Genomic DNA, 26,834 nt, shown 5'->3' with positions numbered 1-26,834 from the left:
TTAGCTAGGTCTTCCTAATAAAGGTTGATAACATTCTGAATTGGTGCCCCTACATCACTGCTTCCTTCTCCCTCCTCAGCCTCCACTCCCACCAGCAGCTCTCCACCCCAACCCCGAGCTGAAGGGAATACAAGGTCCTCAGCTGTCTGTATCCCAAGTTCATTTTGTAAGAAGGTACTTGATCTTGAGGATTTGTTAATGCAGGAATGCAGAGATGTCTATGAACTTCAGTTTGCAGCTTATGGGCAGTGAAAATACAAGTAAGCATCATAAATTTCTATCACTGAGGGGCCCTGAGAGTCTCAGGCAGTAAGTAGGCCTTTTAACTCCAAATATAAATTGTTTCAGAATTTGACCTAAATGCTACTATTTTATTCCAAGTGGAATTCACTTCCTTCTGTATTGTTGACTATTTTCAATTTTTAAACGTTACACTAGATATAAGGTATTGTATTACATTTGCATTTGTCCTTAATCTCTCATGAAAATACTTTACCTTAAATAAATGGAGAGATCTTCTTCTGAGAGGCCATCTGAGAGGTTGATTCCATACACCTCTTTCATGGGCTGGACAACATTCTGGGGTCAAAAGAAAAGGGAACCAGGAAGAAGTTTTAGACATCTAGAATATTAATAATTTCCAAAGATGAAGAAAATGAACCTGTGAATTTTCCCACAAAGGCAATCACAATGTTTCTTCAACCTGGTTCATTAAATTTCTCAGTTAATGGTTTTTAAAAATCTGACTTCATTTTCCCTAAAATAGTTTATTTTAGGGTAAAAAACTATTAAGTAATTACTAATTGCTTTTGTATAGTGCAGAAGTTGGCAAACATTTTCTGTAAAGGGCCAGACAGTAAATATTTTAGGTTCTTTGGGTCATACTGTCTCTGCCATAACTACTCAACTCTGTTGCTGTTATAGGGCAAGAGCAGCCATAGACAATATATAAACAAATAGGTATGGCTGTAAATAGGCATGGCTGGTTGTAAATAAAACTTTATTTACAAAAACAGGCAGCAGGATGTTTTGGCCAATAGGTTGTAGTTTGCCAACCCCAACCCATGGCAACGTGTCTAGCTTTAATGACTTTTGGCCATTTCTAGAAAGCAAATTTCCCAAAAGCTAAATTTGGTTCTTCTGTGGTTTACTTGCCTTTTGTTTCCCCGCAGTATATTGGTAATGTCAAATTGAACAGGATGAACTTCCCACTGGGGTTATGCAAAGATTGTGAGGCCTAGATCCAAACCCTGCATTCCAACAATGTGCTGAGCAAGGGAATAAACGGATGGGCTACTGTACCAAAGTAATAAGTGGATGGGCTGCTCAAAGAGGGACAGGATTCTTTTAAGAATTCTGAAGTGACAAGAAGTTTACTGTTACACATGGAAGCAAAAACACCAGTTTCAGAAAGCATTTTCAGTAATGTCTTTGTCAGATGTATTCATCTCTGCAGTGCCTGCAACACTGTGCATTAGAAAGGTATGAGTGAGGTAATGTGACTTTTTCTTGCTCTCAGCCTTTTAACTGAAAGCGGGATTTTGGAGATGAGCCTCATGCCGGACTGCACACTCTCCTCGGCCCCTGACCTCCGTCACTTTGGCACTGTCGCCCGTGTCAGTCATCTTCACGGGCGTGGAGCGCTGGGACACGGAGCCCTCCTCCTCCCGGTCGGTCCCAGAGTCGTCCTCAGAGCTGCTGGACACGGCCTCCTCGCTGGGCGGCGGTGGGGCACTGGCAGCCGTCTTCCGCTGTAACACAGCTTCTTCTCTGTTGCTCTTGTTTCTTTAAAAAGATGAATACGGATGTGAACCATCTGTAAACCGAACCCTCAACGCTTACTGTGTATCGCTGTGTCCCAAAGCCTTAGTCCTGGTGAAGCATAAGAAAATGACCGTGAGAAGCCAGCTTCTGGATTCAAGTTGTGCTAAAGTTTAATCTTTTATCATGTACATGCTGACCTTATATGAATTTAAGCTTTGTTATAAATTCAGAAAATAAACAAGTATGTGCTTGTAGTGTGCAGAAAAGTCTTTTCACCACTTGGCTACTGTGTCTTCCTTTGGTAAGTGAAATCAGTATTTTCAAAATTTATAATACCATAATAGAAGACTATTATGTTTGAGATATTAGTAAAATTACCTATAATTTGTGGAAGCTTCAAGAAAGGGTCGATAGCCAAATCCATGTATATTTCCGTCCCTCCTATGAATTTTTAGCAATCACTGGCAGCTGGTTACTTGTACCAAAGTAATGAGCAACTGATGAACATAAACTAACATTTTAAATTGTTTTATTACTAAATAACTATATTTTCTGAACATTCCTTCTAATAATAGGGAGTAGATGGGGGGAAAAACACAGAAAAAGCCCACACTTATTTACTTCTATTTTAGTGCCAAATTTGAGAGTAGTAAGAATATTGTTTTAATTCAGAAAACATTTTATGGTAATATTTTTGGCGTTTATGAAAAATATTTAATATTTCACTCTTACTTTAAAAAATTTTCTGCAAGGGACTTAAAATACCATAATATTCTGCATTTTTAGGAAAGAAACATGCAATACTATCTAACCACGGGTTAGATATTACAGAAAATAAATTCATTTCTAACTTTCTGCAACTAAAAATTAAAGTTGATACATTTCAGTACTATACACTAATAGAGCTGATCCTTTACGTATTTGTCCCAGGAACTCCTTAAATTCTAAATGTCCTGAGGATGTTAACCTTCTTTTAAATTCCTCTTAGCATCTGGTCCAGGGCTTAACATGCAGCTATTTAAGGCCACATATTTAAGCCACATAAATGGTGTACCTGGAAAACAGTAATATATATCTCATTGTGTAAATCACACGTAGCTAGAATCCAATTAGGCCCCCGTACACACTCCCAAATACAATTAGGACTCAGAATCTACAGGCTGGCCAGGGTTTCTGGCCAGGGCCTAGGAGAAATCTTATCACTGGGATTATTCAGGTCAGTGGCAGTAACAGAGATTCTTATGCTAGAACACATTTCATTCCAGTCTCAAAGCATAAAGACTGTAAACATGGTTTGTTCTCTTCCTCATATTATTGCATATAATAACAGTCATCCCCAAAACAATGTTACAGTAATACACAGAAAATCTATTAAGTTCTCTGAGCATTTGCTTTAATGTTGCCGCCTCAGGATGCCAACGAAAATAAATACAACTAATATAAATTTTTACCTAAGCATTTTATGTTGTGGGAAACAGGATGCTGAGATATTAAAGGACATACATAGTATCTGTTACCTGCCTTTACGCCATCTGGGAAACTCCTGATTTAAAATAGTAAAATGCATCGTGTTGCTGGAATTCCCGTGAATTACACTTTCAGTGTCTAACACTTTTTAATGATCCCAGTGCTATAAAAAAGCTACCTGTATAGATGCAGTGAATGGACTGCTCCAAACTATGTGACTTGAAGTTATTAGTTTTTGGTGGAAATTATATTGTAAGCGCTATATTATTTTACATGAATCTTTAAAATTTCATTCTATATGCAAATCTTACCCCAATACTGATTTTCCGGTTTCATCTGGCTTACGCACTGTAAACGGACTTGGATCAATGCCAAAAGTCTTAGGCATGAAGTCACTGAAGAAAGGGGAAGAAAATTCCATGTGAATCACTGTCCATCCAGAGGACTGTCCACTTCTATCTCAATTCACATTCTTACACAATTCCTTCTTAGCCCTAGGAGGTATATATATTCTAAGCCAAATAATCAGGGGAGTTTAGGTAATCTGGGCCGTAAAACCCCATGAACTAATGGTACTCAGTAACTTCAATGTTAGCTGTCCTCACTGTGAATTTTCTCTGATTAAGAGACCCAATAGTTTTGAATTTAAGATTTTGTTTACTGGAGGAGAGTTGGTATCTGAATTACTGCTAAGATGCATACCCTCTGGTTGTATATCACGAATTCGTTTTCGGGTAAAATTAAACTCATAAAACCAATGGCAAGACACTTAGCTGCTCAGTTTTATGGACAATGTTTTTATTACACAACACCACCTAAGGAGGCGGACATAATGATCAAAAATGCAGTGGTATGAACTGAAGTATCAACACCTACCTCATTAGGCTGGGGTTAATTCATTAAAACACTGTTGAAACACTTTAAATAGAAACTGTTAATTTACCACTTACTGAGATAAGCTGAAGCTACTTCCTCACGAGACAGGGCCTACTTTACTATTACCGCTGAAGCCCTTTAACAGATGCCAAAAAGGCAACAGTTGCATGATTTATGCAGATAAGACTCATAACTTCTGGCAAGGATACTTCTCCAAGTGTGTGATTCAATATTACATTTTTTGAAGGAAAAGAAAGTAATATTGAATCTGACACAAAATGCCTACTTAACAGTTTGAAAATGTTGTTTTCAAAATGCAAGTGGTTTAATTTTTCTTTCTTTCTTTTTGAACATACACAGTCCATCTTCATTATTTGTGGATGCCATATTTGAGAATCTGCTTACTCACTAAAATTTATTTGTATCCCCAAAGGCAACACTCAGAGCTTTTGTGATCACTCGCAGACAAGCGCATGTGTAGTGCAGTGAAAAATTAGAGTAACCCAACGCTCACATTCCCAACCGAGGGAGAACAAGGTGACACTCTGCCTTCTTGCTTTAGCTCTCATACTGAAAACAAGTGTCCTTTTCACAGTCTATTTAGTGCCATGTTTTTCACATTTTTGTGCTTTTTGGAGATTTCACTGTCTAAAATGGCCCCCACGCATAGTGCGGAAGTTGCCTGGTGTTTCTAAGCAGAAGAAAGTTGTATGTTATAGAGAAAATACATGAGTTAGAGAAGCTTCATTCAGGCATGAGTTATAGTGCTGTTGGCTGTGAGATCAATGTTAATGAATTGACAATATATGTTATACAAGGTATCTTTAACAGAAGCATACAAAATAAGATTACGTATTGATTGGTTGAGGAAAATGTTATGACCAGACGTTTTCAGGAAACTAACCCTGTATTTCTCCTAAGAGCAGTGGTTCAGTGTTCTCTAACTCAGTATCTGTAGGAACTTTACAGAGCATTAAATGCTGCCAATAAATAAAATCGATTGTATATCTGTACATACACATATAAGTAATATCATTCACCTTTTGCTGAGTTGAAAAATTCTGGAAAATGACAATAACCTTACAGTTACAACTGCTAAACTTTAACAAGGTAACTGAAAATGAAGCAAGTGAGAATTCCAAACTTTCTATCTGAAACTGAAGCAAAATGTAGAGTGATTTCTAGGAAACAAACCATGGAATATGTTTCTACATGTACCATGTTAAGTTTAGGCATACATATATCACATTTGAAGTAAATGAAAAATACAAAATGTAAATACAAAAATGTAAACTTTAGTATAAAACATAATGATCAAAAACTGATTTTCTTTGCCTGATTTTCTTAATCTAGTACCATCATCTTCCTAAAAGGCTCCGCCAAACTCGAAAAGAGACAGAAAAATGAAGTATGTTCAAAGGTGGAGAGATGTCTACAAACAATGTCATATGAGTTATGAAAGAAAGAAGGATATTTACCCTGAAAAAAATATTGCTTTCTCAAATATCTAGAGGGCTATCACACAGAAGAGGAACTAGACTTGTCCTGTGCCTAATAAAAACAGTAATATAATAAGAGTCACCACTTATGAGTAACCCACCTGTGCCAGGTACTACGTTAGGCACTTGGTGCATGTGTGTCTGTGTGATACACACCCCTCTCTATATGAAATGAAGAAACAGACTCACATAAGTTGGATAATTTTCTCCAGGTCACACAGGTAGGCAATGGCTGGTCTAAGATTCACATTCTGGCCTTTCTAATACCAAAGACTATGCTTTTTGTCCACTAATTTATGCTGGCTCTCAATTTCTAAGTTCAACTTAAGAAGCTGAGTTTATTCCAAATGAAAAATTAGGACCGAAGGGAGGCAGATTTCAACTTATCTAAGAGAAGAATTTAACTCTAGTTGTCTAACTGTAGAAGGACAGCCTCCTGAGTAGCGGGCTCCCAGTCGCAGGAGGAATTCAGAGGCTGGACAACCACCTGCTAGCAGGCTTACAGAGCAGATTCCGAGTAAAGTAAGATATAGCTGTACAAACTAGGAAAACTATAGCTCCCCAATTCTTCCAGTTTCAGAGAACTCACAACATACCGCGCTGAACTTGTCATAGCCAAGCAAAAGGTGTCATCAAAGCTACTCAGCTCGTATGGTCGAAAAAATTCGTTGTGGATGTCAATCTCCTCTTCGTATTTGTGAAACTTCTTCACTATCAACTTCTTTAAGTTTGCAGCACAGATAACTAAGAGAGATACTGCCTGTTACTCTTAAAGCCTTTAGATTACATCTCTCAAATATTTCTGTAATATCAACTGTGTTCACAGAGAGCGCACTGAACAAGTTCAGCTCCTGCCTCTGGCACTCTCACGCTTGGAAGAGGAACAAGATATGTGCACAGAATATATACTGCAAAGCTGAGCGTGACAAACTCTAAGGAGATGGGGACCTCTGGAAGGGGGGTAGGAGTGGGGAATTATTTTAGAAATCAAATTATTCAGTTCTTTAAATTCCTTTTTGCTCTTAAATAAATACCCTCTGCCTTCTAGATAAAAATTATGCAATTTCACTAAATTTTCCTTTATATTTCAAATCCTATTTACGGGCAATATTAGGCTGTTGAAGTCCTATCCTTTTTCCCAGAACCAAATCTTAGCAATATGAGTTATGATTTTGCCCAGAATTTCAAGGTAACAAATACTTTTTAGAAGTTAATTAATAATTTATTAAGAACCGAAAGTCATTTGCAACCTTTTTTACTTCATGGCCTTCACCACCCAAAGTTGGGATGGTCAACCATGACTAGATGGAGTCCTCAACTGGAATGTTCCAGATTGGCAATAGATCTTAATATCCTTTCACAACTGGGAAAACTGGCTTGCCCGTGGTCAGGGAATCAGTAACAGAATCAAGAATAAACTCTATTGCAAACTGGTCAATTATTTAATTTGGGAACAAATTATATTCTTTTAATATAAAAATTTTCGTGCCTTTCTGACAAATAGATAATTTAAACTTCAGTGACTAAAATGTACTTTTATACACACATCTGTACTTTTTTTCACTGCTTAGATATAGGAAAAGTTTTTATTTCTCCTTGTGAATGGGTCTTCACTTCCTCCCCATTCCCCCCAAATATCTAGACATACATCAAGTACTAATTTTAAATGATGAACTAATATATTATATCCACTAAACATTTGAGGGACATACCTAATAACTGTAAGATACAATATAACGTATCAGGCTACTTAGATAAAAGTATAACACAATCTCTGCCCTTAAAAACTGATTCACTTTGTTATAAAGCAGAAACTAACACACCATTGTAAAGCGATTATACTCCAATAAAGATGTAAAAAAAAAAAATTAGAACTTCCCAACTATAAATGCTTGCAATTTGGGGAGGCAATTCAAAATTTTAATTAATTCATTAATTAATTCTATTTACTGTTTTCCTCCTGAAAGATCAGAGGAAATTCTGTGGCCCGGAGTTATAATCTTGAGTGCGTTCCCTCTGAGGAGTTCACTCCTCTCCTCTGTGAGGCTGGAGGAAGGTTTTAGGAGGCAGATTAGGAGCTCCTCAGAGCGTGACAGTGATGGATGGTACACAGAGCACGTGTAAGGAACTCCAGATGCAGTTGGTGGCTCCTCTGTCGGGTATACAACCTCCAAAATGATCTTTATATTAAATTTCTACCTTTTGAACAAATTTACCTTTTGGTATAAATGTTTCTGTACTAGCTTTGAATCCTGAAAGTAAAATGCTATGCCTCTGATGGAAAAAAAAAAAAAAAAAGCTAAGATGTTGTACCCCAACGTTCACTGCAGCACTATTTACAATAGCCAGGACATGGAAGCAACCTAAATGTCCATCAACAGAGGAATGGATAAAGAAGATGGGGTACATAGATACAATGGAATATTACTCAGCCATAAAAAAGAACAAATGCCATTTGCAGCAGCATGGATGGACCTAGAGACTGTCATACTGAATGAAGTAAGTCAGACACAGAAAGACAAATATCATATGATATCGCTTATATGTGGAATTAAAAAAAAAGGTACACATGAACTTATTTACAAAACGGAAGTAGAGTCACTCACTACACATGAACTTATTTACATAACAGAAGTAGAGTCACTACACATGAACTTATTTACAAAACAGAAGTAGAGTCACAGATGTAGAAAACAAACTTATGGTTACCAGGGGAGTAGGGGGGAGGGATAAATTGGGAGATTAGGACTGACATATACACACTACTATATATAAAATAGATAACTGCTGTACAGCACAGGGAACTCTACTCAATTCTCTGTAATGGCCTATATGGGGAAAGAATCTTAAAAAAAAAGAGCGGATGTATATTTAACTGATTAACTTGCTGTACACCTGAAACTAACACATTATAAATCAACTATACTCCAATAAAAAATTTTTTTAAAAAAGCTAAGATGTTACAATCTCCTATCTATTGTAATAGCGACATAACAGTGAGTAGTCATTCATTTCTTTCTAATAAAATATTATACACAAAGAATTGAATGCATCAAGCTCATTTAAGAATAATTCCAAAATATATTAGTATAAAAACTAAAAGAGAAACAGTATACCTACCTTCATCATAAGGCAGTGGTAAATGTTTTATTACCTCTGGTGTCCACCAGTAAGTATAACTATTAAAAAAAAATAAAAAAAAAGAGATAAGATGGCCCAAATGTAAATGTAGATTTTCTACAATTCACTGGATAAAAGGGTGTATGGTCTAGAGTAAGATGCTTTTAAAAACACAGCTGTGAAGCTTTTGGCACAGTAGATCTTCAACATGTTCATTCCTTTCCCAACCCCTTCTTGTTTCAACTACATCATAGATCTACAAAAATGCCATGTACACGTCTGAGAGTCAAGGTGCTGTGATGTTACCTACTTTTAGCTAAAAATGATTCAGGTATACTAAGCCAGACTCTATGAGCTGCTGTTTACTGTGCCTACTTTATTACCCTGCCCCCCGGTGAGCAGCGGGACTGTGACCCAAGTCCTACAAGTAGGATTCTCCTGCGCGTAGTTATCTCAGAGTTAGATTACTTTTTCTACTCTGCTCTATGTGTCTGGGTCTGTGTATATGGTTAAACAGTTCAGGAAAATCATTAAGTAAATGGATAAGCCTAAAGAACAAATTTCCTTAAAAAATAGTATAGCCCCTGTTAATCTTTAACTGTAAACATTCACTACTTGATTATAGAGGCCAGTCAGAGTAAGGCTGGGAATTTCAATCATCTGGATTTCTGCTAGAAAACTCAGAGAATCTGAAAGAATCCTGAACTGCCTTTTCTCTGAACACTGAATTTAATTCTAAATCAAATTCTGATGAAATGGATATTTATGAGGAAAATGCTATATCAAAGCTAATGAGAGCTAGGAAGGGGAATGATGTAAAATGGGATATCAAATTTAAAAAAACAACAGATTTTCAAAAGGTTCAGAAAAAAGAGCCTACAGCCAAAAATGCTAAAAGATCATTTAAAATAAATGAAAGGCTTTCTAAAAATAAAATGTTGACATTACAACCTTGAATAACCCCAATTATGATGAATGGGGAGTATTTAAAGGAAACAGGCAACGTAGAGAACTCTCCTAGAGATGGCAAGCAGATACATGACCAAGGATGACCAAGAAAAGAACCGGGGAGCCTAGTGAACTGTGGGGGTAGGGTGGGTAGTACTATGATAACAGGAAAGACTCCTGAAGTTTTGCCTTGAGACTGAAGTTATGCTTTAGAGCAGTGCTTCTCAAAATCAGTGTACACACAAAAATCACTTGGAGATCCTGTGAAAAGGGAGATTCTGATTCAGTAGGTGGGGCCTGAGATTCTGCATTTATGACAAGCTCCCAGTGATGCCAAAGGGGCTGGTCCTTAGACTACTTTTTGAATAGCAAGGCTTTAAAAGCATGAAAAGAACAGAAAAGGGATAAGTCTGCTGCTTACAGAGAATTCATTCAGTCTTTCAACATTTATTAAGCACCTACTGTGTATCAAGTACTGCTGTATATGTTAGAAATGCCATGTTGAAAATAATGACAGAGAGTGTAGAGCTACTTAATTCCAGTATTGTTTCCATCTTCACCAGGCATAGTAAGTTTCATGCTGGAAAAAGAAATACACAAGATAAGAGGGAACTGTGCACAGCCTAAGAGGTGGAAGGAAGCAGTAGAACCTCTCTAAGAGCACTCAAGTGTCCTGGGACAGTTGAGATCAATAATCTTTTAAGAAACAGTGAAGAACAGAACTGACAATGGGAATGGGCAAATGCAGTCTTGATGTTCAAAAGTGAGAGGGTGAAAGATTCCAAAAACTGTACAGCGATAAGTGTGATGTCAGTGCAGGCGAGATAATGAAACAAATATTCACTAGAGACGTACTGTGAGTAACCTAAAAAGACGACCAGTGGCTTCTATGAATCCACATATATTCACAAAAACAAGCCACACCAGGCTATTCAGACTATCAGATCAGGGGAATGAAAAAGACATGGGTGTGTGTGTGTGTGTGTGTGTGTGTGTCAGAGAGAGAGAGAGAGAATTCGCACGTGAGCAAGAGAAGGTATCTGCTTGCGTTAAGTAATTTCCTAAAAAATGGTGCACACGATGAGCTTACTTAGGAAAAAGAAGTAAACATTATAAAGAACGTGTTTTAACTCAGAATGTACCATGTGGAGAAAAAGAATTAAGAGGATCATCTTAATTAGTGCTTTTTTTTAGTATTAGTGCTTTGAGACCAGGCCATAATTTTTTTTTTAATATTACTAAACTGTATCTCCCTAAGCAAGATAAAGCAACTTAACAATACTTTTTTAAAAGTCCAACTCTGGGACTTCCCTGGTGGCCCAGTGGTTAAGACTCCATGCTTCCAGTGCAGGGGGCACAGGTTCAATCCCTGGTCAGGGAACTAAGATCTTACATACTGCGCGGTGAGGCATAAACAAACAAATAAATAATAAAGGTCCAACTCTTCTGAGTGGGTCTCAAGCAAAGAAGCCCAAAGAAATACCTGCCCTGGGGAAGCTGGGCTGAGATGGATGGACGAGGAGGGCATCTAAGAGGACTGAACCCAGGACTGGGGGACCTTCATCACCCGACCCACCAGGCACTTTCACCCTGAGGAAGAGCACCTGCACTGGGACAGAAATCTGCTTTGGGACCAGGTATCAGAGGACAGGAGAGTGCAGGTTGGTCCCACTTCCTCCTTTGCATAAATACCTAGTAAGTCAGCTTCTTCTTTTTCAGTCCCCAGTATTAAGAGTGTTCAATTCCACTGGCTCACATAGAAAGGTTAGGAAGATCTTAAAAGACTCTTTAATTCCCCTAGTAAACTTGGGAGCCCTCTGAAATAATATATATGGACTTGAGCAAAGCCAAGTTGATATTGATACATGTGAACAATACAGAGAAATGTGAGCAGGATGACAGGATAGTCAAGCGTTGACAGCATAGTAAGTTACAGCTGTCTAAATGATTCCAACCAAACATCACAAAACAATGTTAAGGTGGAAGGAGTTGTGCGATGGTATCCCACAGGGCTCTGCCATCTACCCTACTCTATTCAAGGACTTACCCTATGTCATCAAGGACTTGTAGGATCAAGATGGCCAGCTGATTAATTCTGAAGAAGCTACAAAACTCGAGGAAAGAGTTAATAAAAAGGATATATATTTACATACTTTTTTGGAAGCAGGCAAAGCATATACAAGCATGACAAGATGGCATAGATAAGGTGTGGCACTTGGACATGTTAAAAAGACTTGGGGGTCTTCCCTGGTGGTGCAGTGGTTGAGAATCTGCCTGCTAATGCAGGGGACACGGGTTCGAGCCCTGGTCTGGGAGGATCCCACATGCCGCGGAGCAACTAGGCCCGTGAGCCACAAATACTGAGCCTGCGCGTCTGGAGCCTGTGCTCCACAACAAGAGAGGCCGCGATAGTGAGAGGCCCGCGCACCGCGATGAAGAGTGGCCCCCGCTTGCCACAACTAGAGAAAGCCCTCACACAGAAACGAAGACCCAACACAGCAAAAATAAATTAATTAATAAACTCCTACCCCCAACATCTTCTTAAAAAAAAAAAAAAAGACTTGGGAGTCCCAATGGATAGGAAGCCCAAGAAATTAACATTACAATGGCATTACTGAAAATAGTTAATGTAATCTTACACTTAATGATTAAAAAATAGATTATCCAGGACAAGGGGAATAACGGTACCAATGGTCCCATAACAGTTGGCACAAATTGGACCAAACTCTGACTACTATTGGACCCAGGTCTGGATACCAGAGTTTAAAAAGAGCACTGACATAGGCTGGAATACAGAAGAGAGCCTTCCGAATGCTAAACAGACTTAGAACTACAGTACAGGAGAAACAGCTAAGAAAGTGGAGCCATATTTAACCTGGAGAAGAAGAGATTTTGAGAACGTGTGAACTTGTCTTCATCTATTTAAAAGACTATCAAGTGGATGAGGAAATTGTGTTCTCAAGGTCTCAGGGGTTGAACTAAGATTACTAGGAAAAGTTATAGAGAAGCAGATATAGGCATGATATGAGGAAGAATCGTGTAAGTGAACTGTCTGAAAGCTACCTCTCAACCAGACATGCCCCTGTTGACAAACCAGGGCCAGACAAGCATAGTCTGGGAATACACAGAGGGAACTCACATATCAGACAGAGAATAGAGCCAGGAAACCTCCCAACTCTGAGTCAATGAGATAATTAATGCTTAAAGTCTAAAAGTATCTTGGTGACATTATCAACACTCATTCAGTAAATGGCATCTGAGATGATATATGACATATTAACCTATTTCAGAACAAAGCTTCAATCAGTGGTTTTGAACACATCAATAAACATGGGGTTTTGAGTCACAAAAGTAGTTACCTCAAGAGGATTGGTTTGGACAAACTTTAGGCAGAGCTAGGTTTATTCCCCCTTCCCTTATCATTCAATAAAAATGTTATTTCAGAATAAATCATTGGTAAACACAGTATAAAATACATGATGGTCACCAAGTTTGGAAACACAAGCGAATACATAATAAAGTGTTCATTGATATTATGTTATAATAAGTGATAAAATAATATTATCTAAGTTTCTAGATTTTATGGCCATCCTATATGATTTTTAATAAATGTTACAACTAGGGAATGTAATCCCTTTAAAAAATAATAACAATACAAACACCTGTTGGACTTACTATGTGCTACGGATTTATATGATCTCATCTGATTCTCAGAAAAACCTACACATCAGACACTATCATTATCTCTATTTTACTGATGTGGAAACTGAGAACTGGACCTTGCCTCTGGTCACACAGGTATTAACTGCAGGCAGTCTCTCCAGAGCCTGGCTGCTTCAGGACTGTGTTGATTGTGTGTCTGACCCAGTACTAGGTACTTCCCGCCCATTTTCTCATTTAATCCTCAAAATGACCTGTGAGGTGTGTATGGTCATCTCCATTTTACAGTTGGGAAAACAAGTTTTCCAGGTGTTTAGAAAACAAGTTTTCCAGATGTAACACACTTGCAGAAATTCCAACTCAGCTCTACCCTGACGTCCATGCTCCTGTCTGGTTACTGCCTCTGGCTAAACTGTTCATTCCTTCTGAGAATTATAATACTGATTTAACTGTCATCAAAATAACTGGTATAGGCGGTGACACTAGAAAGTCCAAAATAAAGCACTGAAATTTATCTGACAGTCTTTATAAGTACTGTGGATGAGGAGTATCAATTGTTGATGCCAAAATCCAATTTTTGGAATTTTGACATTCTAGAGAAAAAAACCAAACAAACCAGGAGACCAGGAGAGACATAGTATCTACTTTGTTAAGTTTATTTTCAGTGGGAGCCTTCTAGCTGATTCTTGCTGTACCATCTAACCAGCTGAATAAACTCAGTCAAGACACATCCTCTCTGCACTTCAGTTTCCTTTTTTTTTTTAAATGGGAATGTAACATCAGCTTCCTTTTATTCCCACAAATAAGTGCCAACACTGCAAGTGGTTACTCAAGGTGAGCAAGTGGTTTTAACTTACGCTTGTAATTTACTAGCTAATTTCAGCAACAGAAAATCGAGTTTTGTTTGTTCCCACGTTGTATCTTAAGAGCTTCAATACTTTAAGTTAATATAAAGTTTTAGAAAGTCAGCCACATTTACCCATAGTCAGCTGCATTAACAAAGCTAAATATAGGTATTTACACTTATCTCTCATCAAATAAACGTACTTAGCTCCAGATTTTTGTCAGCAAAAATTCAAAGCAATCATTTATTAATCTTAAATGTAGTGGAAAAACCAGAACTGCTTCATTTATAGGGAAAGTAAGCTCAAGTATTAAGCTGGCTATTCCAATAATATATGTACTTAAAAGTACAAAGCTGAGAAACATATAAACTCTGACGTTTCTTTAATATTTTAAATATTCCTGAAGTATCACAGAATTTGGTAACAACTGTAACATCAGCACTTGCTAATTCACCAGTTGTTTGTGGTCTGTCCACACAATTAGCCCAGACTGGTAATGACCCCTGTAGTGCTTGAGAGGCATCGTTGCACAAAATAAGGACTACATCACACCGATCTTGTGAGAGGAAAGCGTTAGGAGCAAACCTGACATCACAGGCCTTTGAGCAGAAGGCACCAGGCTCCAACCTCGTATGTGAAAAATGCTGCCCATTATCAGTACATGACTCTTCAATTAAAAATGTTAAGAGTCCTCTATTAAATCCTCACAATGACTTTGTGATGTGTGTCCTGTCATTTACTTTTTGTACATGAGGAAAATGAGGCTTAGAGAGATTAAATAACTAGTTCAAGGTCACACCACTGCAGAGACTCCAATTCTACCTGACCCTGAGGCCTGGGCTACAGGGCGTCCTGTCAAAACACCTCAGGGAAACAGTTCATTTCTTTGGGGACTATTACTACCAATTTAACTGTCATCAAAATAACCAATACTGCTGAATGACTCTAGAAAGCTCAGACTGAGCAGCTGGGGTGGTGGGAGTGGTATCTGCCACTAGCGCCACCGCTCTAGTTTCCTGTCCTCCCTAGTGTCACCAAGAGTTCCTTGTGCTTCTTGGAGGAAAGAGCGTTGGAATTCCAAAGTGAGGCTGCTTAGACACCACACTTAAAAACCAAAGACTGACTCCTGAAATGTTGAGTTCTTTATCATTTCACATTTGTGGGAAGCAGTCAAAAATGATGTCAACGGTTTGCTTGAGCGTAGCTTCAAATTACATTCAATGGTTAAGTTCTGAAACTTTATATCTTATGGAAAATGCCAAACAACTGCATTTGTTAATGATGATTTCCCAAACCTACTATCAGGACATCAACAATACTAAATTCCTCATGGCAAACATGTAGCAAGACTGACTACTTTAGCCTATATGACCATTTCTCAAAAAGAAAACTATCTCACATTCATAATAACATCAAATCTGAGTTTACACAGTAGACTAGGGAAAAAAATACCTTCTTCTTGTTGGTAAAAGTCTCATGGTATTTTTATGATGCAAATAAAAATCTGTCGGGAGTTCCCAGAGATGAGGTTTCCCTTCAGTGGGATGGAAAACTCCCAGGAAGAGATTAATGGAATCTTGTCTATCAGCATCTAAAAAGCAAAAATATGTATTTCAGGAAATCCATTACTGACATAAACAACTCAGGGGAATGTTCTCTTAGGAGGATAATGGTACAACTGTGATTTCATAGAACATACATCTGAAAATAATAGCATTTATACTTCAAAAGTCACACACATACACAAAATCTAAAACAGCCAAGATTTTGAGAATTAAAATCTTGCTTCAAAATGTTTCCTTTTTACTCTGTGCCTCTCATAACACAGAGGATAGTGAACATAAACTGCTTCTTGAATTTTGAGAGACTCTTAAAAATCTTTAAGAACTGCCATAGTACCTTAGTGATTGTATTTTTAGAAAACATTCCCACTGTATGTTAGTTTACCTGAAACAAAGGACATCTTCACTTTACTGCAAAGACAAGTAGAGATGTCAGAGACAAATAAAGTGACCCAATTTCTACCCATATTCTGTTGCACAACCTTGAACAAGTCAGCTTCCAAGTTTCTGCTTTTAATCCATGAAAAGACATTCTCCATTTCTTTAGCAGAGACAATGTTTACATTTTCTGTCTCCTACAGCTGTGTTTGATAATGAAGGCAGAGTGAGCACATGGAAAACAGCCTCATTCTAACCATTCAACCACTCCAAAATTACCTTTTCAAAATATACTATGAACTAATAAAATTGACTACATAGATATATGCTGTATCTCTTCTTTTTCCCAATTATATTTTGGTAAAAATGATGATAAGCACTGAAGCAGCCTCATGAGCCATCCTTCCCATTCTGCATTGTCCCCTCCCTAGCATCCTTCACTCCTTCCCCTCATTTCCTTCTTTCCATTCTCATCTCTGATCCCTTGTATATTCAAGTCTGGGGCAGGCTTCCACAATATAAATAATAACCTCTTTCTGAAAATGAGCACAGAACCAAAAAGACAGCACAACAGAAATGACTGCTTTTGAAACAGGATAACATTATCATAAAATCAATTTCCTTCCAACAGCTATAGTGAAACACAGAAAAATCTGAAATTAGCAACATTGTTCTCATTGGGCTATTCGGTCATTTTGGCAGAAGCATAAATGAAATATGGTACATCAAACATGTATTCCAGTTATATATTTTGACAGGAAGCATTCCATTAAAACAGCACTTACCTTTTAGGCTAAAAGTAATATATAAAAGGGATGTGTTTATATGATCAATATATTTGGAGCCTTTTTTCCATTTGTTGAGAGAAAACATCAAAGTACTAAATGATACAGGCATTACCGCCCCAATTTTCACCCTCTTAACACAATACGAAAGTAAACATACTGCTTTTATAGTAATTATATTTTTTATGCTTCTTGAATGGCCTTAATGGCACAATAATTCATACTATGCAGTACCCCAAAATATCTTAATACTATCTAAAGAAGCTTTCCATTTTTCAGCCATGTTTTCAAGGAGTTTCTTTTTTATTAAGCTTACTAGTAGCTTCCTTTAATTTTTAGCAAGTATGATAAAATGTAAGATTGAAAAACATAACCAAATAAAGGATATTCCTTCCAAGGATCATAATGGAGACTTCTTGAATGTCCTGCTGTTATTATAACTTAAAATATATCCATAGTATTTATGGTCACATACTAAACTTGGAATCTAAGGCCAGCCCTAATGAGCCTGAGAATCTTCCTGGCTACTTTTGACTGCAGATAAGGCTATCACCTTCTGGAAGACAGCAGTACTTTGGACACAGACAAAAGCTTAAAACAGGTAGGTTCTCTGCAGTTGCAGATAACAAGAGGGCAAAATGACTATCTACTTTTGTAATCAATCATGCTCTAAAGGAAAAAAGAATATGCACCTTTCAAACTCCATCCAAACAGGCTAAACACTAACCAGTTTTATTATGCACTGTATTTAAATAGGTCAGGCTTGACTATAACAATTCTTTTTAATTAGCCAAAAATTTTAACTTGGAAACTAGAATGTTTGTTGACCTAATATTAAATTAAGTTCGTGATAAAGTGGCCTCTGAAATCAGTAATGGAAAGGGACACTATTCAATAAACAGTGCTGTTTAACCATTGTGGGGGAGTGGACAGTGACGTTAGATCCCTACCTCACACTGTACGTTGAAATAAATACCAATTAAATGTAAGAAGAACAAAGATCAACACCCTCACAGAAAAAGAAAAACATGCAATTTTTAAAAGAAACAAGTAGACAATGAACATACATAAACTCAACTGTACTAATTATTAAACAAATGCAAACTGAAAACAATATACCATCTTCTACCTTTTAAGTTGGCAAATACTTTTCAAAATGAGCTCTCCCATACTCTGCTGAGGGGGACTTGACTGCTATATCCTTTGGTAAGGCTATCTGGCAATATATATATTTTTAAAAGGTCCTGAAAATATCTATACTCTGACTAATAAATATGCTTCTGAAATTTTCATAAGATAAAAAATATGCAAAAAAGGTATATGTTCAGAGATGTTTGTTTAAAAGGAACCAAAATGCACAATGAAAACAAATAATCTCCCTATGGTGCTTCTAAAGAATAGACTGCTACAAAGCTACCAAAAATCATGTTGTAAAAGAATATTTAGGGTCATAAAGATTACTCACGTTATCTAAAAGGGCAAAAACAAATATATAGTACCTGTATAGTAAAACTAGAAGGATCACGTTCTGCTAAATATGAACAAGTTGCTATCTCTGAAAGGTGAGGATTACATGATTTGTGAGTTCCTCTATAATTATAATTAACATATATTACTTTCATAATTAAAAAAATACACCATTCATTCATTTATCCAAGAGCCTACTACTATGTCCCACACTAGGGATACAGTTTATACAAGGCTGATTTCTGGCTCTCGTAGGGCTTATGTTCCACAGTGGGAAACAAAAATAATATACAAGTAAATAATGTACAAGGTACTTCCAGAGGATGTAAGTTCTATGAAAAAAATAAAAGAGTGACGAGAGAGTGATGAGAAAGGAGAGGGACACTCAGGTCGGGCGGTCAGGGAAGTGGGTAGAGGCTGGGCAGCTCCAGGAACAGCACGAAGGCCAGGGGGCTGGAGGGCAGGGAGCAAAGGAAAGAGCAGGACTAGGGACAGCCGAGGCAGAGCACACAAAGCCTAGTAGGTCACGGTAAAGAGCGTGACTTTTAAATGCAATCAGAAGCCCTGTAAGGGTTTTCTGAGAGGGGAGTGATAAGATCTAAGTCTTGAAAAGATCACTCTGGCTGCTGTGAAGGGCAAGAGGAGAAGAAGGAGGCAGAGGGAGGAATCAGGAGCCACTGCAGGTGTTCAGATGAAAGCCAACAGCTGTCCGCACCAGCCCGGCAGGAGTAAGGATGAAACACAGCAGAAGGGTCTGGGATATATTTTGGAGCTAGAGCCAAAAAGATCTGCTGAGAGATGAGATGGGGGAGGATAAGGAGAATAAAGAAATCAAGGATGATTCCTAGGATTCTGAACTGAACAGCAGGAGCTGAGGTGGAAAATGAAACAAAAAACGAAACAAGTAGAGAAACAGGTCTGGGGCAGAGTCAAGAGCTCCTGTCTCAGAAATGATCAGTTTGAGATTCTTCTTAGATATCTGTGGTAGGAAGAAACTTGGCCCCATGACCTTTCCTCCCTAGTTTCCCATGAATATTTTACATTACATGGCAAAAGGGACTTTGCAGATGTAAGTGAAATTACTAATCACTGACTTCAAGATAGGGAAATTATCTTGTCTTATCCGGGTGGGACCATTGTAATCACAGGAATCCTCTAAAGGCAGAGGAGGAAGGCAGAGAGATTCGAAGCACAAGGGTTTATGCACTGTTGCTGGCTTTGAAGATGGAGTGGGCCACAAGCCAAGGAGCCTTTCGAAACCAAGAATGAGCCCCAGCCACAGGGACATCTGCCCTAGAACCGCCTGGGATTCTGCCAACAACCTGAAGGAGCCTGGAGGCCTCCGGATCAGCATCCACATTCTCACTTGATTTTGATTTCATCTGACTTCACTGCTTTCATTTTGACTTCAGCCGGGTGAGACCCTAAGCAGAGAACACAGCTGAGGAATGCTGTGCCCAGACTTCTGACCCACAAGCACCGTGAGATAACAAACAGGTGTTGTTTTAAGCCACCAAGTCTGTGATAATTTGTTACAGCACCTAGAGAAAACTGCCACAATATTCTGGAGGAAATGCCTGCTAGGCAGGCATGTAGATAAATAAGTCTGGAGTTCAGTGGAGGAGTCAAGGGAAGAGAGATGAATTTGAATGTCAAATGCATGATACTTAAAAGCTGGGTAAGATGCCCCAAAGGTGAAAGTATAGAAAGAGAAGAGGAAGGTTTAGAAATAGGGCAGGAGAAGTCACCAGGGAGACTGAGTGAGACAGCACAGAGGTGAGTTTCAAGAAAGAGGGAGTGCTCAACTGTGATACAAGCTGCTGAAAGCCCGAGTAAGATGAAGACAGGAAAGGAATCACCGGATTTGGCAATGGGGGATTGTTGGTGATTTTGACAAGCACTGGCTCGGTGGCATGACAGGGCAGAGGCCCAGTGAGGCAGGTGGAGAGAGCAGGATATGCGAGAGGAAAGAGGTGTGCAGATAACTCTTTCAAGAGGTTTTGCTTTCGGAGAGCGGAGAAATAGGACTTTAGCTAGTGGTGGGTGCAGAATTAAGGACAGGAAGAAAGATTCAACGAAGAACATAAGGTGTGCTTTTATGCTAATGGAAATGAGGCAGCAGAGGGGAGCAACTGACATATATGGCAGTGAGCTGTACGATATAAGGTAGAAACAGTGGGTACAGATAAGGACAGGCTCTGCATTTGGCGCTAAGGAGGAGTCCCCCCCCCCAATGACATTTTCTCAATGAAGAATGAAGCAAAGATACCAGCTGAGAGTGGTTTAGGGAGAGAGGACAAGGTATGAATGGTCACTCTGGAGAGTGAAAGAATGAACATATTAGGGAAATATAGCAGGACTGTCAGGCTGTTTTGAGTATCCTTCAGAGAACTGCAGTCAGTTTAAACTGAGGGTCATAATTCCAACTTTTTCTCTTGCCACGTTTAACGGCTTTGGTTGCAGAACAGGTGGACAGTTGGGTTTTAGCCAGAGTTTTATTAATGTGATTTCAAATGTTATTAAAACATAACATTTTCCAAATGTCTTCTTTCTGCTATAGCCAAATATAGCTTACTCACTCTAAATCTGCTGTTAGAAGGATGACCTTAGAAGGCTAGCTCAGTATTCTTTTTTTTTTTTGCGGTACGCGGGCCTCTCACCGCCGCGGCCCCTCCCGTTGCGGAGCACAGGCTCCGGATGCGCAGGCCCAGTGGCCATGGCCCACGGGCCCAGCCACTCCGAGGCATATGGGATCCTCCCAGACCAGGGCACGAACCCGTGTCCCCTGCATCGGCAGGCAGACTCCCAACCACTGCGCCACCAGGGAAGCCCTCAGTATTCTTGATAAACTAAAATGTGCTCAGATGCTCCTTTGCATGTCCCTCTCTCAGGGGTGGGCAGAAAGGAAAAGACACTGCTCCACTACCTCACGGCACTACCATAATGCTGGTGATGCCATCTCAACACTGTTTTCTGTAATCACTGCATTCCATGCATGGTGAGCTTTGAAGTCTTTACCCCACAAGCTTTTTTTTTTTTTTTTAAATCTCTATTTGAGGAGAACATGGCTCCCCTCCATGCATGGATACACACACACACATTCACACATTTAAATTACAGCTGTGTGCATGTATGTATGTATATATATGTGTGTGTGTATATATATATACAGCTGGTCTATTATTAACTGTTGCAGGTATCTTATCTTTTTATTTTTTTCTTATAATAGGATTTCAGTTCAACAAGCTTCAGGGAAAAAAAAAAGTCAGGCTTAACTCAAATATAAATGTAAAAAAAAAATTAGAAAGAGCTTGACAGGGTCCTTCAGTGAATTATAATTATAAAGTTCTTCCTAATATCCAAAGGGAGTACCTAGGTACCTATTCTTTCCTTGTTGGCGTCCTATAACTGCTTATGTAGCCAGTTATATTAGAAATCAACGGACATTTCTTAGAGACAAACCCCAGAAGATGGTAATATGTGAAGCCTCAAGAACAGGTTTCAATAAAATGAGCGTGAAAGGGAGTCAGGTGGGTGACCCACATAGCATCAATCTGTCTATATGAACCAAGGATAAAATTCCTAACAACCTAATTTCAAGTTCCTTCCTGCCTATCCAAGAGGCATAACATGAGGAGATTAACATTTACAAAGTTATTTCGAGTGCTTTAAAGAAAATGGTTCTATTACTATATTACCATTATATAATATCCATTGTAACTTAAAATTAAATTGTACACCCCAATGACACCATGCTTCTCAAAATAAAGAAGTCTGTTTTAGCCACATTATTCATAAAATAATTCCTTTCATAATAGTTTCTCTTTCAGTTGTGCATAATTTTGCTTTACCTTTCCATCAGGTGCATGTTACTTATTCATGACCATCCTCTTTTAATGGTTCTCCTTTCTTTTTTAATCATGCACAGCTACACATTCATTCTCTGTGCGCTAATCTTATTGAAAAACACATTATTTGGGCTTCCCTGGTGGCACAGTGGTTAGGAATCTGCCTGCCAATGCAGTGGACATGGGCTCGAGCCCTGGTCCGGGAAGATCCCATGTGCTGTGGGGCAACTAAGCCCGTGAGCCACAACTACTGAGCCTGCGCTCTAGAGCCCGCGAGCCACAACTACTGAAGCCCGCATGCCTAGAGCCCGTGCTCCGCAACAAGAGAAGCCACCGCAATGAGAAGCCCACGCACCACAACAAAGAGTAGCCCCTGCTCGCCGCAACTAGAGAAAGCCCGCACGCAGCAACGAAGACCCAATGCAGCCAAAAATAAATAAATAAAACAAATTTATTTTTTAAAAAAACCACATTACTTGATCCTTAAGTGTCAATAATGACTCCCAATTCAGGGACAACCATGACAGGAGAGGGCAGAAGAGTGGACGACCCTTTCCATTAGGGCAGTTTTAAACCTTTTTCATGATAACACACACCGAGAGGTATATGTATTTGTTGGCACATAACTTACACAACTGTTATAAGTTGAATTGTGTCCTCCGCAAAAGATATGTTGAGGTCTTAAGCCCCAGTACCTGTGAATATGACCCTATTTGGAAATCAAGTCTTTGCAGATATAATCCTGTTAAGATACAGTCACACTGGAGTGGGGTAGGCCCGTAATCCAGTATGACTGGTGTCCTTATAAGAAGAGACACACACACACAGGGAGGAGTACGCCACAAAGACACAACAGAGGGGAGAATGTCATGTGACACCAGAGATAGAAATTAAAGTGCTGCAAGCCAAGGGTCAGCAGCAAACCACCAGAACCTAAGAAGCAAGTAAGGATCTTCCCCTGAAGACTTCAGAGGGAGCACAGGCCTGCTGGCACCTTGATTTCTGACTTCAAGCCTCCAGAACTGTGAAACAATAGATTTCTGTTGTTTTAAGCCACCCAGCTTGTGGCTGTACTTTGTTACAGAAGCCCTAGGAAACTAGTAAAACAATGAAGCATAGCCAGTGAGATACCTTTAGAGAGATCATCTTAAAACCATTCTAATTTATAAAAACAAGTGAAACCATGTGTTATTTTTATAATAATCAATTATTTGCAATACATGTTATAGCCAATTGGAATACATCAATAAATATTAGTATCTTCACTGAGAACCACAGCAGTAGGTATAACAAAGGATGATGGGAATACTTTAATATTTTTGCTTTAGAAATCTAGAATTTAAAGGTATGCCACTGGCTTGAATTTCTAAATCTGACTTTCCTCTTAGTTTTTGTTTGGATTAATATACTTCGATTGTAAAGTTCCTAAATCCAGCTCAAGAGTCATGCATACAGAGGAATATCTAAATACTCTTAAAGGTCTATAGTGGCTTTGTGGTTTACGTTATACATTGAGCTGACCCGGAGTTGTTCAATGGGCGTAATTCTCAGTGAATTCGAAAGACATGATCTGAGCAGCCTAAGAGCATTACTGATAGGCTACATGTTATTAGGTTGACATACTTAGTCCTGTCAATTTCTTAATTCAGGGAAAAGGGGAAGTTGAGAGGATCAGGGAATGGATTAACTCATGCATTTATTAATTCATTCCATAAATAGTTCTTGTGCCATGAGCAAGGCATTAGGGACACCATAGTGAATGAGATGCTCACGGAGCTCTTGGGTGTCACGGTAGGGGCTGGGGGGGACACACAACACGACTAATAGTACAGTTAACAATTTAAGTGCAATTGTGCCAAGTGCTACAAAGGTAGAGAACGTTACAAGAACAGAAACTGAGTACCTTCCTTGAGGAAGTGAAAGGAGAATGAGGTCTAAAGCTCAAAAGACTGCAGTCATGTGTTCCAATGGGTGCAGCAAGAGCCTGTGGCAGAAGAAGCCTAACTTACTCAGGAAACAGTGAGAAGGTCCGTGTGTCTGGAGAGCGGTGATGGGGGATGGGAATGGCGTGAAAGGCAGGATGGCAAGGTAGGTGGGGCCAGACCACCCAGGACCTCTAGGTCTGTCCTGCACATCCCTCCCACGCCCGCCAGGCTGCCAACCTGTTTCCGACCCCTCCATAGTGTGTAAATAGAGATGGTCTTACTTGATGTGGTGGACTCCAAAGTGACCCCCATGCTCCCCACTTCCTGCTGTTCATGCCTTAGTGTCATAATCTGTGCTGTGTAGTGAATTGTGTCTCCCTAAAAAAATATACTGAAGCCCTAAACCCCAATACCCATTAATGTAATCTTATTTGAAAATAGGGTCTTTGCAGACATAATCAAGTCAAGATGATGTTATACTGAATTAGGGTAGACCCTAACCCAGTATGACTGGTGTCCCTACAGGAAGAGGGAAATGTGACACAGACCTAGACACACAAAGGAAGAAGGCCATGTGACAATGGAAGCAGAGATTGAAGTGCTGCAGTTGCAAGCCAAGGAACACCAAGGACTGCTGGCAAAATATCAGAATCTAGGAAGAAGCATTCTCCTATGGGTTTCAGAGTGAACTTGGCTCTGCTGACAACTTGACATTGAACTTCTACCCCCAAACTGTGAGATAAGTTTCTATTGTTTTAAGTCATCTAGTTTGTATTATTTTGTTACAACAGCCTTAGGAAACTGATACAGATTGTGCTTGTGTGTGGGTGGGACCAATGATTTGCTTCTGAGCAACGAGATATGGCAAAGTGATGGCACGTCACCCCAATGATTACATTATGTTATATAAGACTCTGTCTTGCTAGCAGACTCATTCTAGAGACCGTCTTCCACATGCCAGCTATGAAGACGCAAGTCGCTATGAGTCCTACAAGGAACAAGTCCACACGGAACTGCAAGGAGTTGAATTCCACCAACAAACACATGAGCAGGGAAGTGGATTCTTCCTGAATCAGGCCTCCAGATGAGACCACAGCCTGACTGACATCTTGACTATAGCTTTGTGAGACCCTGTGCAGAGAACCCAGCTAAACTGTGCTTGGAATTCTGACCCACAGAAATCATGAGATAATGAATACATGTTGTTTTAAGCTGCTAACTTTTTAGTAATTTGTTTGATAGCATAGAAAATTAACACGCTTGAACAGTAGTATACCAAACTGTTAGTAGTAGTTTAGCCTTTGCATTCTCTCTGGGCATAGGAAATGTCGAAAGCTGATTCTTTTATGGATATTTTCAGGCACTCTTCTGAGGTTCCCAACACTGGGGACTCTCCTGCAGTTCCCTTGGTGTGAGCACATGTATCTTCTCACATCAGACATTTTCTTGCTACTCCTTCCTTGGGAATCCAGTGATCACTTCCTGGTTCCTGCTGCTACGGTCCCTCTGGCCAGGACCTACGCCAACGCCATGCCAGCACTCTCTCCCGTGAGGCCTACCTCTGGGCACCTATAAACACTCAAGGATCCTTTGGCCTAACCAACTCTGGGAGGGTAGGCCATTCCCAACATGGCAGCCCTCTCCTCAGCCCGTCCCTCTGCTTCAGCTTTGCTACACAGCAGTCCAAGGCCAACAGCTCCATGGGGTCCCTCCAACAACAGAACACTACATTAAGCTTGTCCAGAGTCCTAGTTCTCTCTAGGCTGGAGGTGAAGGAGTAGGGGTGGGTGACAGTCGCTGCATGGCAACAGTGCACTCCAAAGACTTTCTTTACCAATCTCTTCTCTACATTCTGTAAACGGTTTTATCTTTGATCTGGTTCAAGAGTCCAAGACTCACGGAATCAGCCTGAGCACTTCCTTTATAAATTCTGTGCGTGGGGTCTGTCTCACAATCACTTTCCTATCTATTGTTTTGGAAATCCCATCAGAATGGAGGCAAGAAAAGTGCCACTTTAACCACCTGTTTCTTTTAGTATTCCCAAGTCATAAAATAAGAGTAAAATTTAGTGTTAATGTTACAACTCATTTCTAGCTGACATTTAAAAGAATCAGTGATATTTACATTCTTAGACAATTGTTAAAATGATGAACTCTATTTAAAATAATTACTCAACACTCTTGAACAAATTTATCTATGTTTTGCAAGCAGAAATTCAGAACAAGGCAGAAGCCAAGGAATCAAATATTCTCAAGTACGTAAAAGCTCTAATTATGGGTGGCCAAAGTGCCCTATTTAAAATACAAAGTTTATTCATTCATTTACTGAACAAATATTTACTGAGTACCTCTTAAGTGACAGACTGTTTTATTTAAACTTTTAAAATATTTAATTTTGACTATCCAGTTAGCTTAAAAAAAAAAGTATAAGAGAAAAATGCACATCAGGATAAGTCTTAGAAATGCATATAACTCCAGAATTACCTGAAAAGGCATTGCTGTAATATCTAGACAGGGTCTGCATGATGTCTTTTGAGTGCTGGGTCCACGGCGCTATCTTTCTGTAGGTTTTTACACGATGAACAAGTTGGGAACCACCATACTGAAGGGACAGGGTATCCCCATGATCTTCATAGAGTTCCTCAAATAACCTAAGCAAAACATACAAACACTAAAGAATTTCACCCAAAG

At 39.1% G+C, this 26,834-nt stretch overlaps 1 protein-coding gene across 2 annotated transcripts in view; it reads right to left on the bottom strand.

Annotated features, from left to right (window-relative positions):
* The window catches only part of FIG4 (FIG4 phosphoinositide 5-phosphatase), a 137,994-nt gene that overhangs the window by 40,876 nt on the left and 70,284 nt on the right, over positions 1-26,834 (bottom strand). For both annotated transcript variants that reach the window (XM_089921926.1, XM_022554244.2), the window contains exons 15-21: positions 26,628-26,794; positions 15,632-15,770; positions 8,727-8,785; positions 6,203-6,350; positions 3,543-3,626; positions 1,590-1,785; positions 497-579 (exon numbers count right to left, since the gene is read on the bottom strand). In XM_089921926.1, coding sequence (XP_089778052.1) covers positions 497-579; positions 1,590-1,785; positions 3,543-3,626; positions 6,203-6,350; positions 8,727-8,785; positions 15,632-15,770; positions 26,628-26,794 — 876 coding nt within the window. The remainder of the gene's footprint in view (positions 1-496; positions 580-1,589; positions 1,786-3,542; positions 3,627-6,202; positions 6,351-8,726; positions 8,786-15,631; positions 15,771-26,627; positions 26,795-26,834) is intronic.

Source organism: Delphinapterus leucas, chromosome 12, assembly GCF_059928025.1.
Source record: "Delphinapterus leucas isolate spDelLeu-1000000601 "Yukka" chromosome 12, BTC_Dleu_Yukka2, whole genome shotgun sequence".
Taxonomy (NCBI): Eukaryota; Metazoa; Chordata; class Mammalia; order Artiodactyla; family Monodontidae; genus Delphinapterus; species Delphinapterus leucas.
The sequence above is the reverse complement of the archived record's forward strand: the minus strand, read 5'-3'. Positions and strand labels throughout refer to the sequence as shown.